This window comes from Falco cherrug, chromosome Z, assembly GCF_023634085.1.
Source record: "Falco cherrug isolate bFalChe1 chromosome Z, bFalChe1.pri, whole genome shotgun sequence".
NCBI classification, from domain to species: domain Eukaryota; kingdom Metazoa; phylum Chordata; class Aves; order Falconiformes; family Falconidae; genus Falco; species Falco cherrug.
Genome location: NC_073720.1, coordinates 23,275,637 through 23,292,074, shown reverse-complemented (window position 1 = coordinate 23,292,074; position 16,438 = coordinate 23,275,637). Strand labels below are relative to the sequence as shown.

The 16,438-nt window shown below is 40.4% G+C and overlaps 1 protein-coding gene across 1 annotated transcript in view; it reads right to left on the bottom strand.

The window, feature by feature from the left end:
• Nucleotides 1–9,623: 9,623 nt before the first annotated feature.
• The window catches only part of RGS7BP (regulator of G protein signaling 7 binding protein), a 45,342-nt gene continuing 38,527 nt past the window's right edge, over nt 9,624–16,438 (bottom strand). Inside the window, exons 4-6 of the mRNA XM_055699574.1 lie at nt 15,631–15,778; nt 14,868–14,938; nt 9,624–10,637 (exon numbers count right to left, since the gene is read on the bottom strand). Of these exons, the coding sequence (XP_055555549.1) occupies nt 10,546–10,637; nt 14,868–14,938; nt 15,631–15,778 (311 nt within the window). The 3' untranslated portion in view covers nt 9,624–10,545. The remainder of the gene's footprint in view (nt 10,638–14,867; nt 14,939–15,630; nt 15,779–16,438) is intronic.

Genomic DNA, 16,438 nt, shown 5'->3' with positions numbered 1-16,438 from the left:
TGACCACAAGCAGTTGTTTTTTGGCACCTTGTGGGGGGCTTGAAGGATAACAACAGGTGTGGTTGGGTACACACCACCACACCTAGTTCTGGATATGTTACACTGGTGTTTTTAAATCTAAACAGAAAAAGCCCAAACAGCAGCAATGCAATGGTGCTGCAGTCCCCAGCAGCCCTGTGTGAACTGCTTCAGTGAAGAGGCCTCCCCCCGGCTAGGCCAGAGGCAACACTGTGATTCTGCCTTGCAAAGAAGCACTTAGGTAAGTTGCAGAGGTAATCTCCGTGTACAGGCTGTGGCTGAACGACCTGGCTCTAGAGTATGGCCTGCAGAACGTATAGGTATATACTAACAGCATGTCCTAGCTCCCAGCCTTCTGCAGCCTGCAGTGAGCTTGCCAGCGTTCATGCTGTTTGCAGCCTCTGCGTGTCTTGCAACACACAAGCCCACCAAGGCCCCTAAATTCAATCGCTACGGAAAGCTGTTCCTGTTGCATTTCTCTAATCGCACCAAGTCTGTTACAGCCTCATCCCTGTTGTGAAAGGCTTACGCACACCCAATGCAGGGAGGGAAAAGCAGCGGCAACGGGCGGGCACCGAGAGGGAGGCGAGGGTCCGCGGCAGCAGCGCCGACCCCGCCGGCTGCAGCCCGCCCCTCCCGCCAGCTCTTCCCGCCTCCCGCGAGCCGCCACAGGGACAGGGGAGGTGCTGGTGCTGAGGCCCTTTCGGTGTGTTTCCCGCTGAAAGTGCGACTGGGTCTTCGGTTACTCTTCATCCTGAGGCGGGTTTATTCGCGTGGAAGCTGTGACTGGGGGAAAGCTTGTTCTGTATCTGTGCGTTCTGCTTCTTTGCTGTAGGATCCTATGCTTTATCATAGGGTGCAATCACACACAGAGTCACGGGGTGGTCAGGGTTGGAAAGGACCTCTGGAGATCACCTAGTCCAAGCTCTTGCTAAAGCAGGTTCACCTAGAACTGGTTGCACAGGTTCAAAACCCACATCCAGGTGGGTTTTGAATGTCTCCAGAGAAGGAGACTCCACTGCCTGTTCCAGGACACTCCACACCTGTTCCAGGACACTCTGGGCAGCCTGTTCCAGGGCACGGTCACCCTCAAAGTAAAGAATTTTTGCCTTATATTACGGTGGAACTTCCTGTGTTGTGGTTTGTGCCCGTGTCCCCTTGTCCTGTTACTGGGCACCATTAACAAGCGCCTGGCCCCATCCTCTTGACTCTCATCCTTCAGATATTTGTAAACATTGATAAGATCCTCTCTCAGCCTTGCCCAGGCTAAGCAGGCCCAGGTCCCTCAGCCTTTCCTCAGAAGGGAGATGCTCCAGCCCCCTCACCATCTTTGTAGCCCTCCGCTGGACCCTCTCCAGTAGTTCCTTGTCATAAGTTACTTATATTACTGTCATAGTTGATTAGGGGGTGCTGTCCCTCTTTATAAGGAAGCCGGTGGAGCAACTGGTTGCTGTTCTGGTGCCAAACCTCCTCTTGGCTGTGCCTGAGCGGCATGGTGATTCTCAGTGCAATGAATGTGTCCCTCAGGTATCCGAAGACAGGTTCAGATCCTGACAGTATACAAGATTTTGTCCATTTGCTTGTTCTAGAGAAATCTGGTGTTACTAAGAGTTCTGCAATGTGATTGCTGAAACAAAGTATTTCACCAATTGTTTCTGCTACTCACTGTTCGTCATAATTTGCACTACTATTATTTGGATATTTCTCTTCCACAAAAATGCATTTGTAATAGTTTTTATTTTAAAGCTTTTTCAGGTTCACACAAAACAGAATTCTGTGTCAGTCTAAAAGGATGTACCAGGGTGGCAGTGAGGTTGGTTCATAATATATCTGTTCTCATTCCTTCTGTGATCCAAGGAAAGTGTAAAAATGGTGGAATAGTGATGTGATCTGGGCTAGATAAAAGAAGAGTATCACACTTGAACTGTTTCTATTCTATGCAAGATAAGATCTGATCCCAGATACTAAGGATGATGCAGTATACTACATGTCTTTGGTGTGTTCCTTTTTAAAACCAAAATATCTAGCTGAATTCTGTATCTGGAATAAGGTTGTCTTGATTAGAAGAAAAGAATGCTAGAACAGACAATCTTTATAGAGAATGATAAAAATCCTGGGGTTTTGGAACACAGAAATACTCAAATGGCAGAAGACTGCTCTTTGCCACACCAACCAGCATGTACATCAAATGTTGTGATTCCACTAGGAACAGAAATTTTGAACAAGTCATCAGCAGACATGATTCCTGCAGTCTTTTTTAGTAGAAGGGGTTAAAATGTTTCATCTATAGGAAATCAGATGATAGTCTTCCTTAGAAATTACCAAAAACCGTCGAGTTGGTAGGAACTTTACACAGAAATACCTCTGAAATCTCTAAAACCCTGTTGTCTTCTTGTGGAAGCTGTATGACAGTCAAATGGAAAGACCTTCCTTCAATCACAGCAATGCTTAAATTGTAACACAGAAATGAAACATGGGAAATGAGCAATAAGGATTATAGTATAATTTACTAACAAGTATGGGGGTGATGTTCATATTGTGGCTGCCTATTACCGTGCACTTGCACTGAAAGAAGAGAATTCATGTAAGATTTTTTTGCATGAACACTGATGAGGCTAAAAGTATTGAGAAATAATATAGCAAATTTAACATTACATGTTGTTCTTGAGAGATGACACATTAGAAATCCTTCATATTTGATAGTTCACTAGGGAAGTATAGCAGTACTAGGACAGTTTGTCCACGGAGGCTGTGGTATTTTCCATCTTGGGAGGTTTTCAGGACTCAGCTAGAAAAAGCCACTTGGAATGGGAGGGAAGATTAGGTGATGAGGGTCTACAAACACCTAGTTCCAACCTTTAGCTAATCCCTCTTTCTATCTCTGAAAGGGAGCAGTGTTTGTGTTTCACAGCCACCCTGAAAAATCATTGAGTGATGCCAATTTGAATATTTCTTCTATTCAGTTCAGAAGCTTTAGGACTAAGAGAGAGGGCAAAATTATGTTTTATTTTTTAATGCAGGTAAACCGAGCTGTTACATTTGGGTGGTATTCTTTTTGTAATGAATTTACACATCAACAGCATATTCTACCTTCTAATAGTCAGGATCCCTGCAATATTAAAGGGTTAAGCTGTTTCTCCTGGTCAAGTAATCAAATACTTCAGTAAAATTCAGTGTGCTGCCACACTGTCATGACCAGGAAAAGCTAATACTACATTCTTGCTTAGGACTTGACAAAGATTTAGAATCTGTTGCAGTTACATTTCCCCATTCTTAAGCTCAATACAGGTTAAAAGGCCACTTCCTGGAGGGATTTTTTGTAATACCCTTATCAACCTCATCTGGGATATGGATAATCAGGTACCAAATGGCAGAGCTGAGCACTGCTTAAAGTTCCTTTGCAAATTATTTCTAATTTAGAAGTGACTAAGAGTCCCAAATCAGAGCATAAAATAGTTGCTCCATTCTTTGGTGTCCAGAGCAGACCCAAAATAAAATTTAGTGAGTCTTAGGCAAATTTAGGTGCCACAGACCAAAACTTTAATTCTGAAAATGATCGCTGATCAGGCACCTGAATCTGCGGTATTAAATCAGTTTCCATGTGTCTTATGTTCTGCTTCTGTCCATGACTATGAGTGATATGATTAAGCCGCTCAGTTCCTGTTTCATGCTGCCTTCAGGCTTTGAAGCTCAGCATATTTTCTAGGGCACCTAAGGACCTATTACTAGGATTCCAATTTCTACTTTGGGAGCCAAAGGTCTTAAGTTAGGCACTGCAATACTCAGTGCTGTGAGAAACGCGTCTATTTTTGTCTTTAGTCCTGTGGAAGAACAGTCAGGTTAATTGCTTTTAAAAAGGAGACAAATTAAGGTTTCACTGACTCCTTTTGAAAACAGTCGCTTGTTCTTAGCTTTCTTAAAGGCTTCAACTCACCTGCCTTTGAAGTCAATGGTTTATTTCCATTAACTGAATTGGATTTTAAGTAGACATGCACAGAACTGTCAGTGATTCCGTATCAGCTGCTTTTGCTCTATCAACTATAGTAAATCAGTTGAAATCACTTTGGTGATAAAACTGTTTTATCATTGAGAATTGAAGAATGCTACTGTTCTCTCAAGCCATCTGAGTAACCCCAGGCTGTTAACAGAAGAGTTTGTCCAACATTCCTCAACTGCTTCTTCTCCTCTTTGCTATTCCCCAGTCTGTAGCTGGGATTCCACGACGCTTCGTATTTGAAGAGCCCATGTATAGGCACTTCTATACTAGCACAATGTTTTTCATGAAATGTTTGTGGAAGGTGTTCCTGCCCATGGCAGTGAGGTTGGAACTAGATGATCTGCAAGTCCCTTCCAAACCAATGATTCCATGATTCTGTGAACTACTAATACCAATTAATGCTGTGACATTTACCTGACACTGGTTCTAGTTACAATGTAAACCCTATCAAGACTTTGAAATTTACTTAGGGCTTTATTAAGCCAATATGCACTTGACACAGACTTTGTGTACTGTTTCAAAAGCATCTATACATTTTATGCTTCCAGTCATGAATAATTCTGTGAAGTGTTTCTGGAATATATGTCCCCCTCATAAATGACATGTAAATAAATTTAGACTCAATTGTACCTGCATTTATAGAATACTGATACAAAAGCTAGTATAGTTCTACTTCTAGAGATACCTTGCATGAAAAATATGTTGTATTTAGAATTTCCTTGAAGAACATCATTAGGTACTTCTAAATCAAAGTATTTACCTCTTGGTGACTAATGCTTGTTTCTGGCAAAGTGGGAAAGTAGAAGCATTATTTCTTTAAAGTATGAAAATTATTTGGATCTCATCAAGGCCTCACAGCTTTTTCTCTTTTTTTCCTGCTGTTGCCCACTTCTCCATTATATTCTCACTAAATTCAAAGCCCTGACCCTTTTATGATCATGATGCTTGTTCATGTGTGAAGAAACTAGTGCACAACATAGTGTCATTGCACAACATAGGTTGAATTTTCTTTGCTTGCATATTTACACATTACCCCCAGGGTTTAAACAAGCATGATGTGGGTGCTTGTACTGCATTTATGTGGCAAGGTTTTGGTAGCAGGAGGGTTAGAAGGTGGCTTCTGTGAGAAGATGCCAGGAGCTGCCCCCGTACTGGACACAGCCGATGCAAACTGACTCCAAGATGGACCCACTGCTGGCCAAGGCTGAGCCCGTCAACAACAGTGGTAGTGACTCTGTGATGTCAAGTTTAAGAAAGGGTAAAAACTACTTTGCAACTGCAGCTGGAGAGAGAAGTGCAACTACACGAGAGCAACAACTCTGCAGACACCAAGGTCAGTGAAGAAGGAGGGGGAAGAAGTGCTCCAGGTGTACAGATTTCCCTGCAGCCTGTGGCAAAGGCCATGGTGAGCCAGGCTGTGCCCCTGCAGACCAGGGAGGTCCACAGTGGAGCTGATATCCACCTGCAGGCCATGAAGTACCCCATGCTGGAGCAGGTGGATGTGCCCTGAAGGAGGCTGTGACCCTGCGGACAGCCCGCATTACAGCAGGCTCCTGGCAGGACCTGTGATCTCATGGAGAGGGGCCAACACTGCAGCAGGTTTTCTAGCGGAACCTGCAGCAGGGGACAGGGGACCCACACTGGAGCAGTCTGTTCCTGAAGGGCCACGTGTGGAAGGGACCCACGCTGGAGAAGTTAATGAAGAACTGCAGCCCCATGGGAAGGACTCATGTTGGTGAAGTTCATGGCAGACTGTCTCCCATGGGAGGGACTCCAAGCTGGAGCAGGGGAAGAGTGTGAAGAGGAAGGAGCGGCAGTGACAAAGTGTGATGAACTGATCATAACCCCCATTCCCGACCCCCCTGCACCACACAGGTGGAGTAGGTAGAGAAACTTGGAGTAAAGTTGACCCTGGGAAGAAGGTGGAGGAAGGTGGTTTTAGATTTCTTGTTTCTTATTCCTTATTCCCTGTTATCCTACACTGCTGTTAATTTGCAATAAATCAAATTAATTTCCCTGAGTGGAGTCTGTTTTGCCCATGATGTAATTGAATTGTTATCTCCCTGTCCTTATCTCAGCCAATGGGCCTTTTGTCATTTTTTCTTCCCCTGTCAAGTTGATAAGGGGAGTGATATAGCAGCTTGGTCAGCACCTGGCATCCAGACAAAGTCAACCCACCACAGTGCTCAACAAAAAGCTCCATTAAGTTTGTTGTTGTGTTTTTTTAGTATTTCTCTTGTCTCTTCATTTTCATTTAGTTTACCATACTCCCACTGATTTTCTGTCTTCACATCTGTAGAGTCTTTATATCTGCTTCAAAGGAAATAAATTTTGGGCTATGTAATAAACATCTCCTACAGCAGTTTTAGCCTTACCACAGTCTATACAGCTCTTCAGACTCTTGAAAGTCCTTTAATTTATAGTTATGTATTTACCTTATATTGGAAAAATAATGTATTTATGTTGTATCCCATCCCAAGTATGCCTGCTATGGGATGAATAGTTAATAAGTCACAGGAACAATCTTTTATTTATTGCATAAGTTAACATGCAGATTTTGCATGCCAGCTTTTGCATATTGGGTAAGTTAACAGGCACCCTGCAATATGGATTTACTCTCTATTTCTATATAGTGGCATTTTGCTTCTGCTCTGAAAACTTTACACTGTACATATATAACCAACTTTTTAAACAGGTATTTTTTGTGACATTAAATATGCATGAAAAGAAGAAAGGTACCAGAAACAAATGGTGGTTATAAAGAACTTGGTTTTGTTCTGAAAAGCTAGAGCTGAACAAAGTTTATGAAAAAAGAGTTGGGGGAACCTAACGTATTTGGTGGGTACAGAAATTTTGCTTCGTGTTTCTCACCCTGCAAAAGAGTTTTGGTGCCTTTAACCTATAACATTTTTAACTAAAATGTTCAAACCCCATTAAGGATTTACAAAGCAAGTACTGTTTTCCTTGGTATTTTCCCTAAACTGTTTGCTTCCATGCATTCAGGCATTTATCAATGCCAGCTTGTCTTATTTTGTAATACTTGAAAATACAGAAATAAAAGAATGGTTTTAAATCATCTCTAAGTGATTTGTATACCATTTTGATGTGTTAACTTTTTAACTTCTGTCCCACATTTCACTGTTCCATTAAACTAAAAGGTAGTAATATCATCGGCATTTATCTTTCATGAACCTACACAACGTTCTGGGGCTTAAAAAGGTTCTTTTGTTTCTTTTTGAATTCTAGGGGAAGATAATCCTCTGCATTCCTAACTAAGCCAATCTATCCCTTAACACCTCTTCAGTTCAGATACTTACCAGGCCTTGGTTCATGGCCACTATCTATTAAAAGATAACTGGAGGACATTTCATTCACCTTTGATCATGAATATTCCTTAAGTGGCCATAAAGCCTGGGAATTACAGCATGTGTCCATTAGGACTAGTAAAAGGTATCATAAATGCAAGGGGTTTGAGAGAAGCTGCAAATTTCATTAGAGGTATGGCAAGGTTTCAAAATGAGTAAAGACTGAAATTTTAGTAGTCTTTGGTTCAGGAAGGAGAGACACAACTAAAGTTTCCAGAATAACAAAAGGTACAAGGATGTACATATGACGGTACATTTTAAAACACTGCAATCAAAAAGGACGTTAACGAGAACATAGGTAAATCTGTTTCCATCACAGAATATGCTGAAGTTGTGGAACTCATTGTGCTGAGATACGACTGATGTAAAAACCTTGCATATTAATTGACATGTATACATTTGTCTCACATATATTGCATTCCAATAGATGTGGTAAAAATACAGAGGTAGGAGCTGTCATGTAACTTGGCATGTTAACTTCTGTCTGATGATGTGGGCAGGTACTGCACTGGACATGCTTACTACTTAATCTGTCCATCTTCCTTTGAAAGCAGCTGTTCAAAAAAGACATCACATTGACCTGATACAGTACTTTCTGTGTGTGTACCAATATAATAAGATTTTAGAAGAATCACAGTTTGCTTGTGTGAAATTTTCTTTCTCCCTGTCTCTCTCATAGCATCACTGCATATTCAGCCTTGCATTCATGCACTGTTTTATTGGCACTCATGTCTACAGCATTAATAAAACAGTACCAGTCTGTCTTTTTAACTTACGCTGAACCAGAATTAATTGGTTAACTCTAATTACAGATAATCTCCCCAGACAATATTTTTTAATAGCCATTAGGCATCAGGAGTTGTTTTTCCAAAGTTTTAACAATTGCAAAACGTAGTGGACTCGTAGAGCCAGTCTGTTGTAGACTTCTACTGAAAACATGTCAGTGCTGCCATCTTTTGGACATTCTTTAACTACTTATTACAGAAAACTAGGATTTGATTAAGGAGGACATTGTTCATGGGGGATGGGGGGAAAATGTCAAAGAATTAACTTTGAAAAAAAGTCCTGCTGTGGATTTTGGTTCCATTCTTCTTAAAATGCATTCATGCTCACAAGCACAGAGCTTTGTGAGTGTGTAGGGATGTCCCCACATTAAATGCTATGTATGCTGAAGAATACTGTGTGACCTGAAATCTTAAAACGCATTGCAGTTACCTTTTTCTGTGCTAATTAAAGAATTCAGTCATGCATTCCTTAGCTGGAATTAATTTCGCTTATGGAAACACAGTTTCAATGAAGGCATTTTAGATTTATTGGTCCTCATTGCATTTGAAGTATTTATTGGGGGCCTGATTATTCAAAAATGTATTTTTTGTCTGGGAGACCGAAGTATGAAATGTGATCAGATCAGTCCAACCTGAAAAAAAACACAACACTGCTTTATCTGAGTGAAAAGAAAAATACCCTTCCAGAGAAATGCTGGACACTCAGTTACATAAATGTCTAAACCAGGAGTGGTATGGCTCTTCAAGAAAAAATCCTGCTTTCCCTTCCTGGGAATTAGATCTGAATTTTTATTCCTTGCTATAGAGTACACTAATATTTCTGACAATGCGAGTGTTTCCATCCTTTCTCAGGGAACAGCATTCTGGGAGAAAAACTGGCAGAAAAATCGGCCAGATCAAACTTTGTAGGTGCCAGATACAGTTCAGTGAATAGCAGTCTCTAACAAACTGCTTTGGGGAGCATGCTAATATTCTATCAAAAAGCCACAGAGAATTTAACTGTGTGGGTGTTTTCTGTGACAATGCGACAGCACCCCTTCACCCACCACTAAACCCTTATGCAGTAAACGGGAATTTGGTTCCTGTTGACATGCTGCATCATGGTGGAATGGCAGAAGGGCTCGTCACCTTCCTCATTTATTACTGACTACAAGGGTATGGTGACCTGCTCTCTACAGCAGTTACAGATGGTTATGGATTTCATAGTGTTGCAGTCTAGCACGAGTTTAGTTCTGGTGTCTTGCCTATCATCCTGAAATGATCAGTACCGTGAGTCTGACTCATTCATATCTACTGCTGCTACTAGCTGCCATTTTAGCATTTATATATTCATCCTGATTTTTTATCTTTTTAAACAAGCTCCTTGAAATGGAAAAATTATCAAAACCTTGCGTACTATTCAGAAAAAAAATCAGAAAAAAAGAGACATATTCCAGCAATACAACTAGAAACAAGACATTTAATTTAAATAAAAAACTTTATTAACAATGTAAAACTTTTAATATCTTACAGTCTCAGATAATTCTGGCATGCCCTATAAGAGTTAATACTTAGTGATATGCAGACAGCATGCTTTGAATTGTACTGGAAACAAAATGGGTTGGTGTTGTGTTTTACATTGTTTATTTTAATACACCTTCTTTTAATAAATTCTTTATTTTTCCAAAAAGCTTGTAGAGATACTATCTGCTTAAAAGGAAATCTGTTGCTTCTATGCATTGTACAGTATGTAGATATTATGATTCCTCTGTATTTACAAGTTCTAAGTATTTTCATATATGGTTTGTGTATCATAAATTAAGATATTTTTCTATGAAGCTTTTAAATTGAGATATAGTGGAAGACTAAATATGAATGAGAGCACAAAAAGCAACTGGAGATTTTGTGCAAATTCTGTTACAATATTGTTTAAATGTTTTAGAACTTTAATACTTTTGCTGTTAAATAGTTTTCTATGCTTAAAGACTGTTAGAATATGATCCAAGTTATTTACTATGATACTAGTAAGAGTACTGTACTATGCACGAACTTTTAGCTGCAGTTCAAACAATAAAAAAAACTTCAAAATTATCAATTAACCATAATTCATGTGTCTTTTCTCCAAGTGGTTAAAAGTAAGCATGCAAAACATACTTTAAAAAGTTTTAAAAACATTCTTAGTTATGCTAGATCTATTCCACAGCTGGTTTTTGACCACCGCAACTTTAAACTATTAAAACCCTTATTCGGAAAAGGGGGATGGAGCAGAAGAGAAAAAGGAATAGGCTAGTGTAGAAAATGTACTTTATAATCAAGAATAGCAACGTTCATCTTTTCAGTGGTCAAATAATAGTGATTTAATCAAAGTTATGATTTTCCTGGTGCTTCTGTGATTAATCTTCTAACTTGAGACAAGACAACACAGTCCAAAGAATCTTCGCTTCCGTCTTCTTACCAATGGATACGGTGTCAAGTTTAGGAGGCTGCTATCATCTGTGATGAAAAAACCCACATTTTAATACAAGCATGTATGCATACAAAACAGTTTATATAATTTATGTGTCCTAAAAGCACCTGCTTGATTAAATAATAGATCCCATTGTTCTATGCAGAGAATCATGGAATGGTGTGGGTTGAAAGGGACCTTAAAGATCTAGTTCCAACCCCCCTTCCATGGGCAGGGACACCTTCCAGTAGACCAGGTTGCTCAGAGCCACATCCAATGTGGCCTTGAATACTTCCAGGGAGAGGGCATCCACTTCTCTGGGCAAACTCTTCCAGTGTCTTATCACCATCACAGTAAAGAATTTCTTCCTTCTATCTAATCTAAATCTACCCCCTTTTGGTTTAAAACCAGCACCCCTTGTCCTGTCACTACATGCCATTGGAAAAAGTCCCTCTCCAGCTTTCCTGTAGGCCCCCTTTAGGTACTGGAAGGCAGCTATAAGGTCTCCCTGGAGCCTTCTCTTCTCCAGGCTGAACAATCCCAGCTGTCTCAGCTTTTCTTCACAGGAGAGCTGCTGCAGCCCCCTGATAACTTTGCAGCCCTCCTCTGGACTAGCTCCAACAGGTTCATGTCCTTTTTTTGCTGGGGGCTCCAGAACTGAATGCAGTACTCCAGGTGGGGTCTCACCAGAGTGGAGTAGAGGGGAGAATCACCTCCCTTGATTGTGATCAAAGCCACGCTTCTTTTGATGCAGCCTAGGATAGAGTTGGCTTTCTGGGCTGCAAGTGCACATTGTCAGGTCATGTTGAGTATTTTGTCCACCAACAGCGCCCAACATGATCCTTCTCCTCAGGGTGGCTCTGAGTCCATTCTCCACCCAGACTGTATTGTTTCTGGGATTTGCCCCAATCCAGGCGCAAGACGTTGCACTTGGCGTTGTTGAACTTCATGAGGTTCACTTGGGCCCACCTCTCAAGCCCTTCAAGGTCCCTCTGGATGGCATCCCTTCCCTCCAGCATGTTGACCACACTGCACAGCTTGGTGGTGTTGGCAAACTTTTGGGGGGTGCACTCAATCCCACTGCACATGTCGCTGACAGATACTGAACAGTACTAGTCCCAGTAAGGATCCCTGAGGAACAGCACTCATCACCAGTCAACACTTGGGACATTGAGCCATTGACCACAACTCTTTGAGTGTGACCATCCAGCCAATTCCTTATTGAGTGAGTGGTCTGCCCAACCATGTCTCTCTGGTTTAGAGACAAGGATGTTATGCGAGATAGCTTTGCACAAGTCCAGGTAGATGATGTCCGTCACTTTTCCCTCATCCATCAATGCTGTAACCCTGTCATAGAAGGCCACCAAATTTGTTAGACACATCTTGCCCTTAGTGATGCCATGTTGGCTGTCACCAATTACCTCCTTATTTCCCATGTGCCTCAGCATAGTTGCCAGGAAGATCTGTTCCATGCTCTTCCTAGGCATGAAATGAGACTGACTGGCTTGTAGTTTCCCGAGGCTTCCTTATTTCGCTTTTTAAAAATGGGGGTTAATGTGTCCACTTTTCCAATCTGTGGGAACTTCAATGGACTTCCACAGCTTCTCAGATATGATGGATAGTGGCGTAGCCACTTCACTTGCCAGTTCCCTCAGGACCAGTGGATGCATCTTATCAGGTCTCATGGACTTGTGCACCTTCACGTTCCTCAGATGGTCTCGAACCTTATCTTCTCCTGCAGTGTGTGGTTCTTCATTACCCAGTCCCTGTCTTTGCCTTCTGCAACTTGGGTGGTATGGCTGGAGCACTTGCAGGTGAAGAGCGGGGCAAAAAAGTCATTGACTACCTCAGCCTTCTCCTAGAGCAAATAATAACCTGAATTTTGTATAGAAGAGTCTTACAATGCTAATTATCAGGATCTCCATGATAAGGTAATAGAAATTTTGGCAGGAAGAATACCAGTTTCATGATGAAATCTAAATGAAATGACACCTCCAGTACTGGGACACCTAAGCCACAATATTCTTGCATGGATGAATAATGTTAGGGTCCCAAAGAAACCTAAACATAAGTAGCTTGAGAACTTGTAGATACACAAGTTTGGGAATAGTGATCCTAAGGTTAAATTCTGGCTTAATTTAAACATTAAAAAAACAAACCAAAAGACACCCAGATGTTATTGGGTGGCTGTCTGTGCACATTAGGGAGATTTTCCATTTAAAACTGCAACACTGGAACATCTTGGAACATCAAGAGAAAAAGCACTTGTCTGGGAAAGTTAGCACAATATGCTCATCCTGTTTCTGGTTAGCCTTCTGCATTTCATATAAAAACTTTTAAAATTCCTACAAAACATGTATATTAGTGTCTATACTTATGTTACCTCAGGCACTATCAGCAAGCTACCTTGCAAAATCTTTAGAATTCACTTTGAATTTGAGCCATCTTCAGGCATGGTTTCAGGCCAGGAGCTATGCCTCATTATGTTCCTATTCTGGTTACATCAGAGGCCTAGTTTTGATTGTAGGTTCTAAACACTACTGTAATACAAATACTTAACTATAAGAACATACATAAGAGACCATTTAACACTGTGACTCAAGCTTACAAACCACATCAACTAAATTTCCTAGCATAGTAACTCCTGCTGTCACTTAAGAGAATTCCATACAAAAATCAGGTCTGTGAGCAGTCAGTAACATTATGTAAAGCTTTTGTGGACTTGCAATCTTAACTCTGTGCCAGCTGTTCCTGAAATCAACAGCAAAACAGTCATTCATTTGCTGAAAGCAGGATCAGGTCTTGTAAAGATCAGCTTATTCAATGGCATTCATTCACCTCATAATCATTCTCTTAAACAGTGCCTGTAATTCAAATACATGTCAAAATTACAGTCCAGACCATATTAATTACCTATAATGATGTTTGTTTGTTCTATATAATGTTATTTAGCTTTAACTAATTAAAGGTCTTGGAACATTCTGAAAATTTGAAGTGCTGTATGAATGATGATTATGACTGTCCATTCCTGAGACATCCATTCTCAGAGGTCATCTATAAACTATGATCACAGTTGGAGTCTGTTGGAGCTGCAAAACACCATTTATGATTACCTGATCCTGGGGCATGTCTCAGAGCTTTTAAACTCTGGCTGACATATTTCCCATTCTGGTGCACAGGTGACCAGTGATTTTCTGGCCAATGCTGAAGGGCAGCGTAGACACCAGACAGCAAAGAAAAATTCTGCACACATAGATACTGAATACATCTATGTTCTGAATTCAAGTATCTATATGCTTTATATCTTCCAAATTTGTCTTTTTGTTCCTTATTTCACCACATCATGCTTCTTCCTTCTAGGCTAGGCACAGACTTTATGGCATTTTTCCAGTCTCTGCAACGGCACATCTGTACCATAAGCAATCCCCTTTCTCCTTTCATAGTTTTCCATCAAGCCATCCTTCCATAAACTGTTAATTGTGTAATGAATTAATCCATTCTGTCTTAATCTCTTACGATATTATGATGAATGCTAGACTACTTAGTTACTTGGGACAAGATCTAGGACATACCAGCCATACTTAGCTGCCACTGTGCAAAGACTAGAGAGCATTTAAGAAATACACATTATTAAGAAAAAAATCAAAAAGGAAATATTGTTTTAATGCTGTTTACATGAAGAAAAGAGAGTCCCTGTAGATGTAGAATATTTAACGTCGCTGGGCCACAAAATGAAGGCCTATTGCTAAATACATGCATAGGATGGAGATACTACCCCTCTGTGCATTTGTATGAGATGCCTTATAGCTGGCTACTGGCCAGGAAAAGCAGGCTGTTAGCAAACTCAAGACACGTATCTTCTCTGCATAGAGTCAGTGTCATGTCACAGAAGCTACAAGCCTTGTAGGGGCAAAGCAAACCCCATCGCTCAGTAGGATCCCTATCATAGACTGTGCAATTTACACCTTCTTTACCTTTGAAAAAGCAAGCGTCCTGACACAGGGAATTAGTTGTGCTGCTGCCTTCATGTCACCAGGAAAAGTCTATTATTTTATCTATAGACATTATATCTATAAAAGTCCAGAATACCTGATGTGAAACTTGAGAGGCCAAAGTTCAGATACTAAATTCTGTCTAATGAATCACTAGGGAAGAGATTTCACTTATATTTTCCTTTTTGTAACTTCCATAAAAAAAAACCTCTAGATTTTTCAGAATGGAAGGAAAACCCTTTAATTATCTTAATTTTCCTTACATGAAGAAAATACAAAACCTACCTTGATTTTTCAGTGGTAAAGGCATAGTCTCCCTGAGTTTACTTAAAAGGTTTTTCATTTCCCTCATATCTCTGTGGAAGCAAAAGTTGAAAGAGATACAATAGAACAGCAGTTGAAGACTGAATGGGGAATGGGTCACAGTATAGCTTTATGTGCTGAAATAATGGTGGAATAAATACAAGATCTATTGGGCAAGTATTTGGTTTACATACATGTATCAGATGATGCATACCAAAATAAAGGGCAGTAGATTTAGCAAGGGAGAACTTTCAACTTAATAAAGGAGTCTTTCAACTGCACAGTTAAGAGGGTAAGAGAAGTCCACCTTCAGAAACCTGTGGATGATGTTCCCCTCCCCTCCTAAGGCTTCCACATTTGTAACTACAGGCAGAAACAAGTGAAATGAACTATATTCTATGCTTTCAATTTAGGAATGCAGAACCAGAAGCCCGCAGATTTCAGGAACAAAATCAGAAACCACTCAATGTGAGACAAAAGCTGCCTCTTCTAGAGAATGTGGCCCGCTGCAACATAATTTTCCACCCTTTGTTTTTGACAATTACCCTCTGGTAATTAGCCTAATTAAGAATGACACTTCTCTCTGTCCTTCTTTTAGAAGTGGTTCTCAGATAGGTTAAATGTAACCTATGTAAATGTAAATGTAATACCTTTTATAGTAGCAACACTGGCTGTCTAATTGGAAAAGACCAAATAAACCTGAGACAGAAGCTTGTTTTATTTAGGGATGAAGTGCTACACATACCTTTCAGTGTTTTCAATATCTGTGGAAACCTGCCATAAATGCTGTTGAATATCTGTTGGTGATGATGATGTGTCTTCTAAAATAGGTACTTCAGAACTCTCCTCCACTTTAGTATCTAGGATCTTGGGTGGAGCACAAGGATCTTTTCCTTTAAAATATTTAAACAAAACATACATTCCCATTATTTATCAATTAAAATTATACTTAGATTCTATCACTGATGTTTTGATCTTGATCTTGCACAGTATAAATGAAGAGACTGATGAATGCAAACTCTGAATAAGAACTGTTCAGAAAGACAGCAGACCACACCGATCTGCTAATCAGAGTGCTGCTATATGTTACTCTTACCAAACAAAACTAAGTGAACTCCCACACAGGCATGTGTGGACCTTAGAATTTTACGTAGTGAGTATTATGAAGGGTTTCAGTTAAACTCCAGTGGCTTACACGTGACATGAAAATAAGAGTCAGAGAGGGCAAACCAGAACAAAGGAAGCAAATAAACTACAGCATACATTCTGAAAGCAACTTCAAAAACTCTGATGCTGAACAACACTGCAACCCATGCCTCCTAGTACTACAGCAATACTAAGGGAAAACACAAAAACGTGCAGTTCTTTACTTGGTGATTTTAAAAGTGCTACATAGCTGCCACTACTCACAACCCAATATGCATTATATTCTGAATTTTCATGCTTACACTTGCTTAATTCATGCTCACTATATGAAAATGAAGTGCAGTGTCAGACTTGAATGGGGTCTTCACAGATATGCCAGGGCTTTTGTCAGGAAGAGAATGGAATAA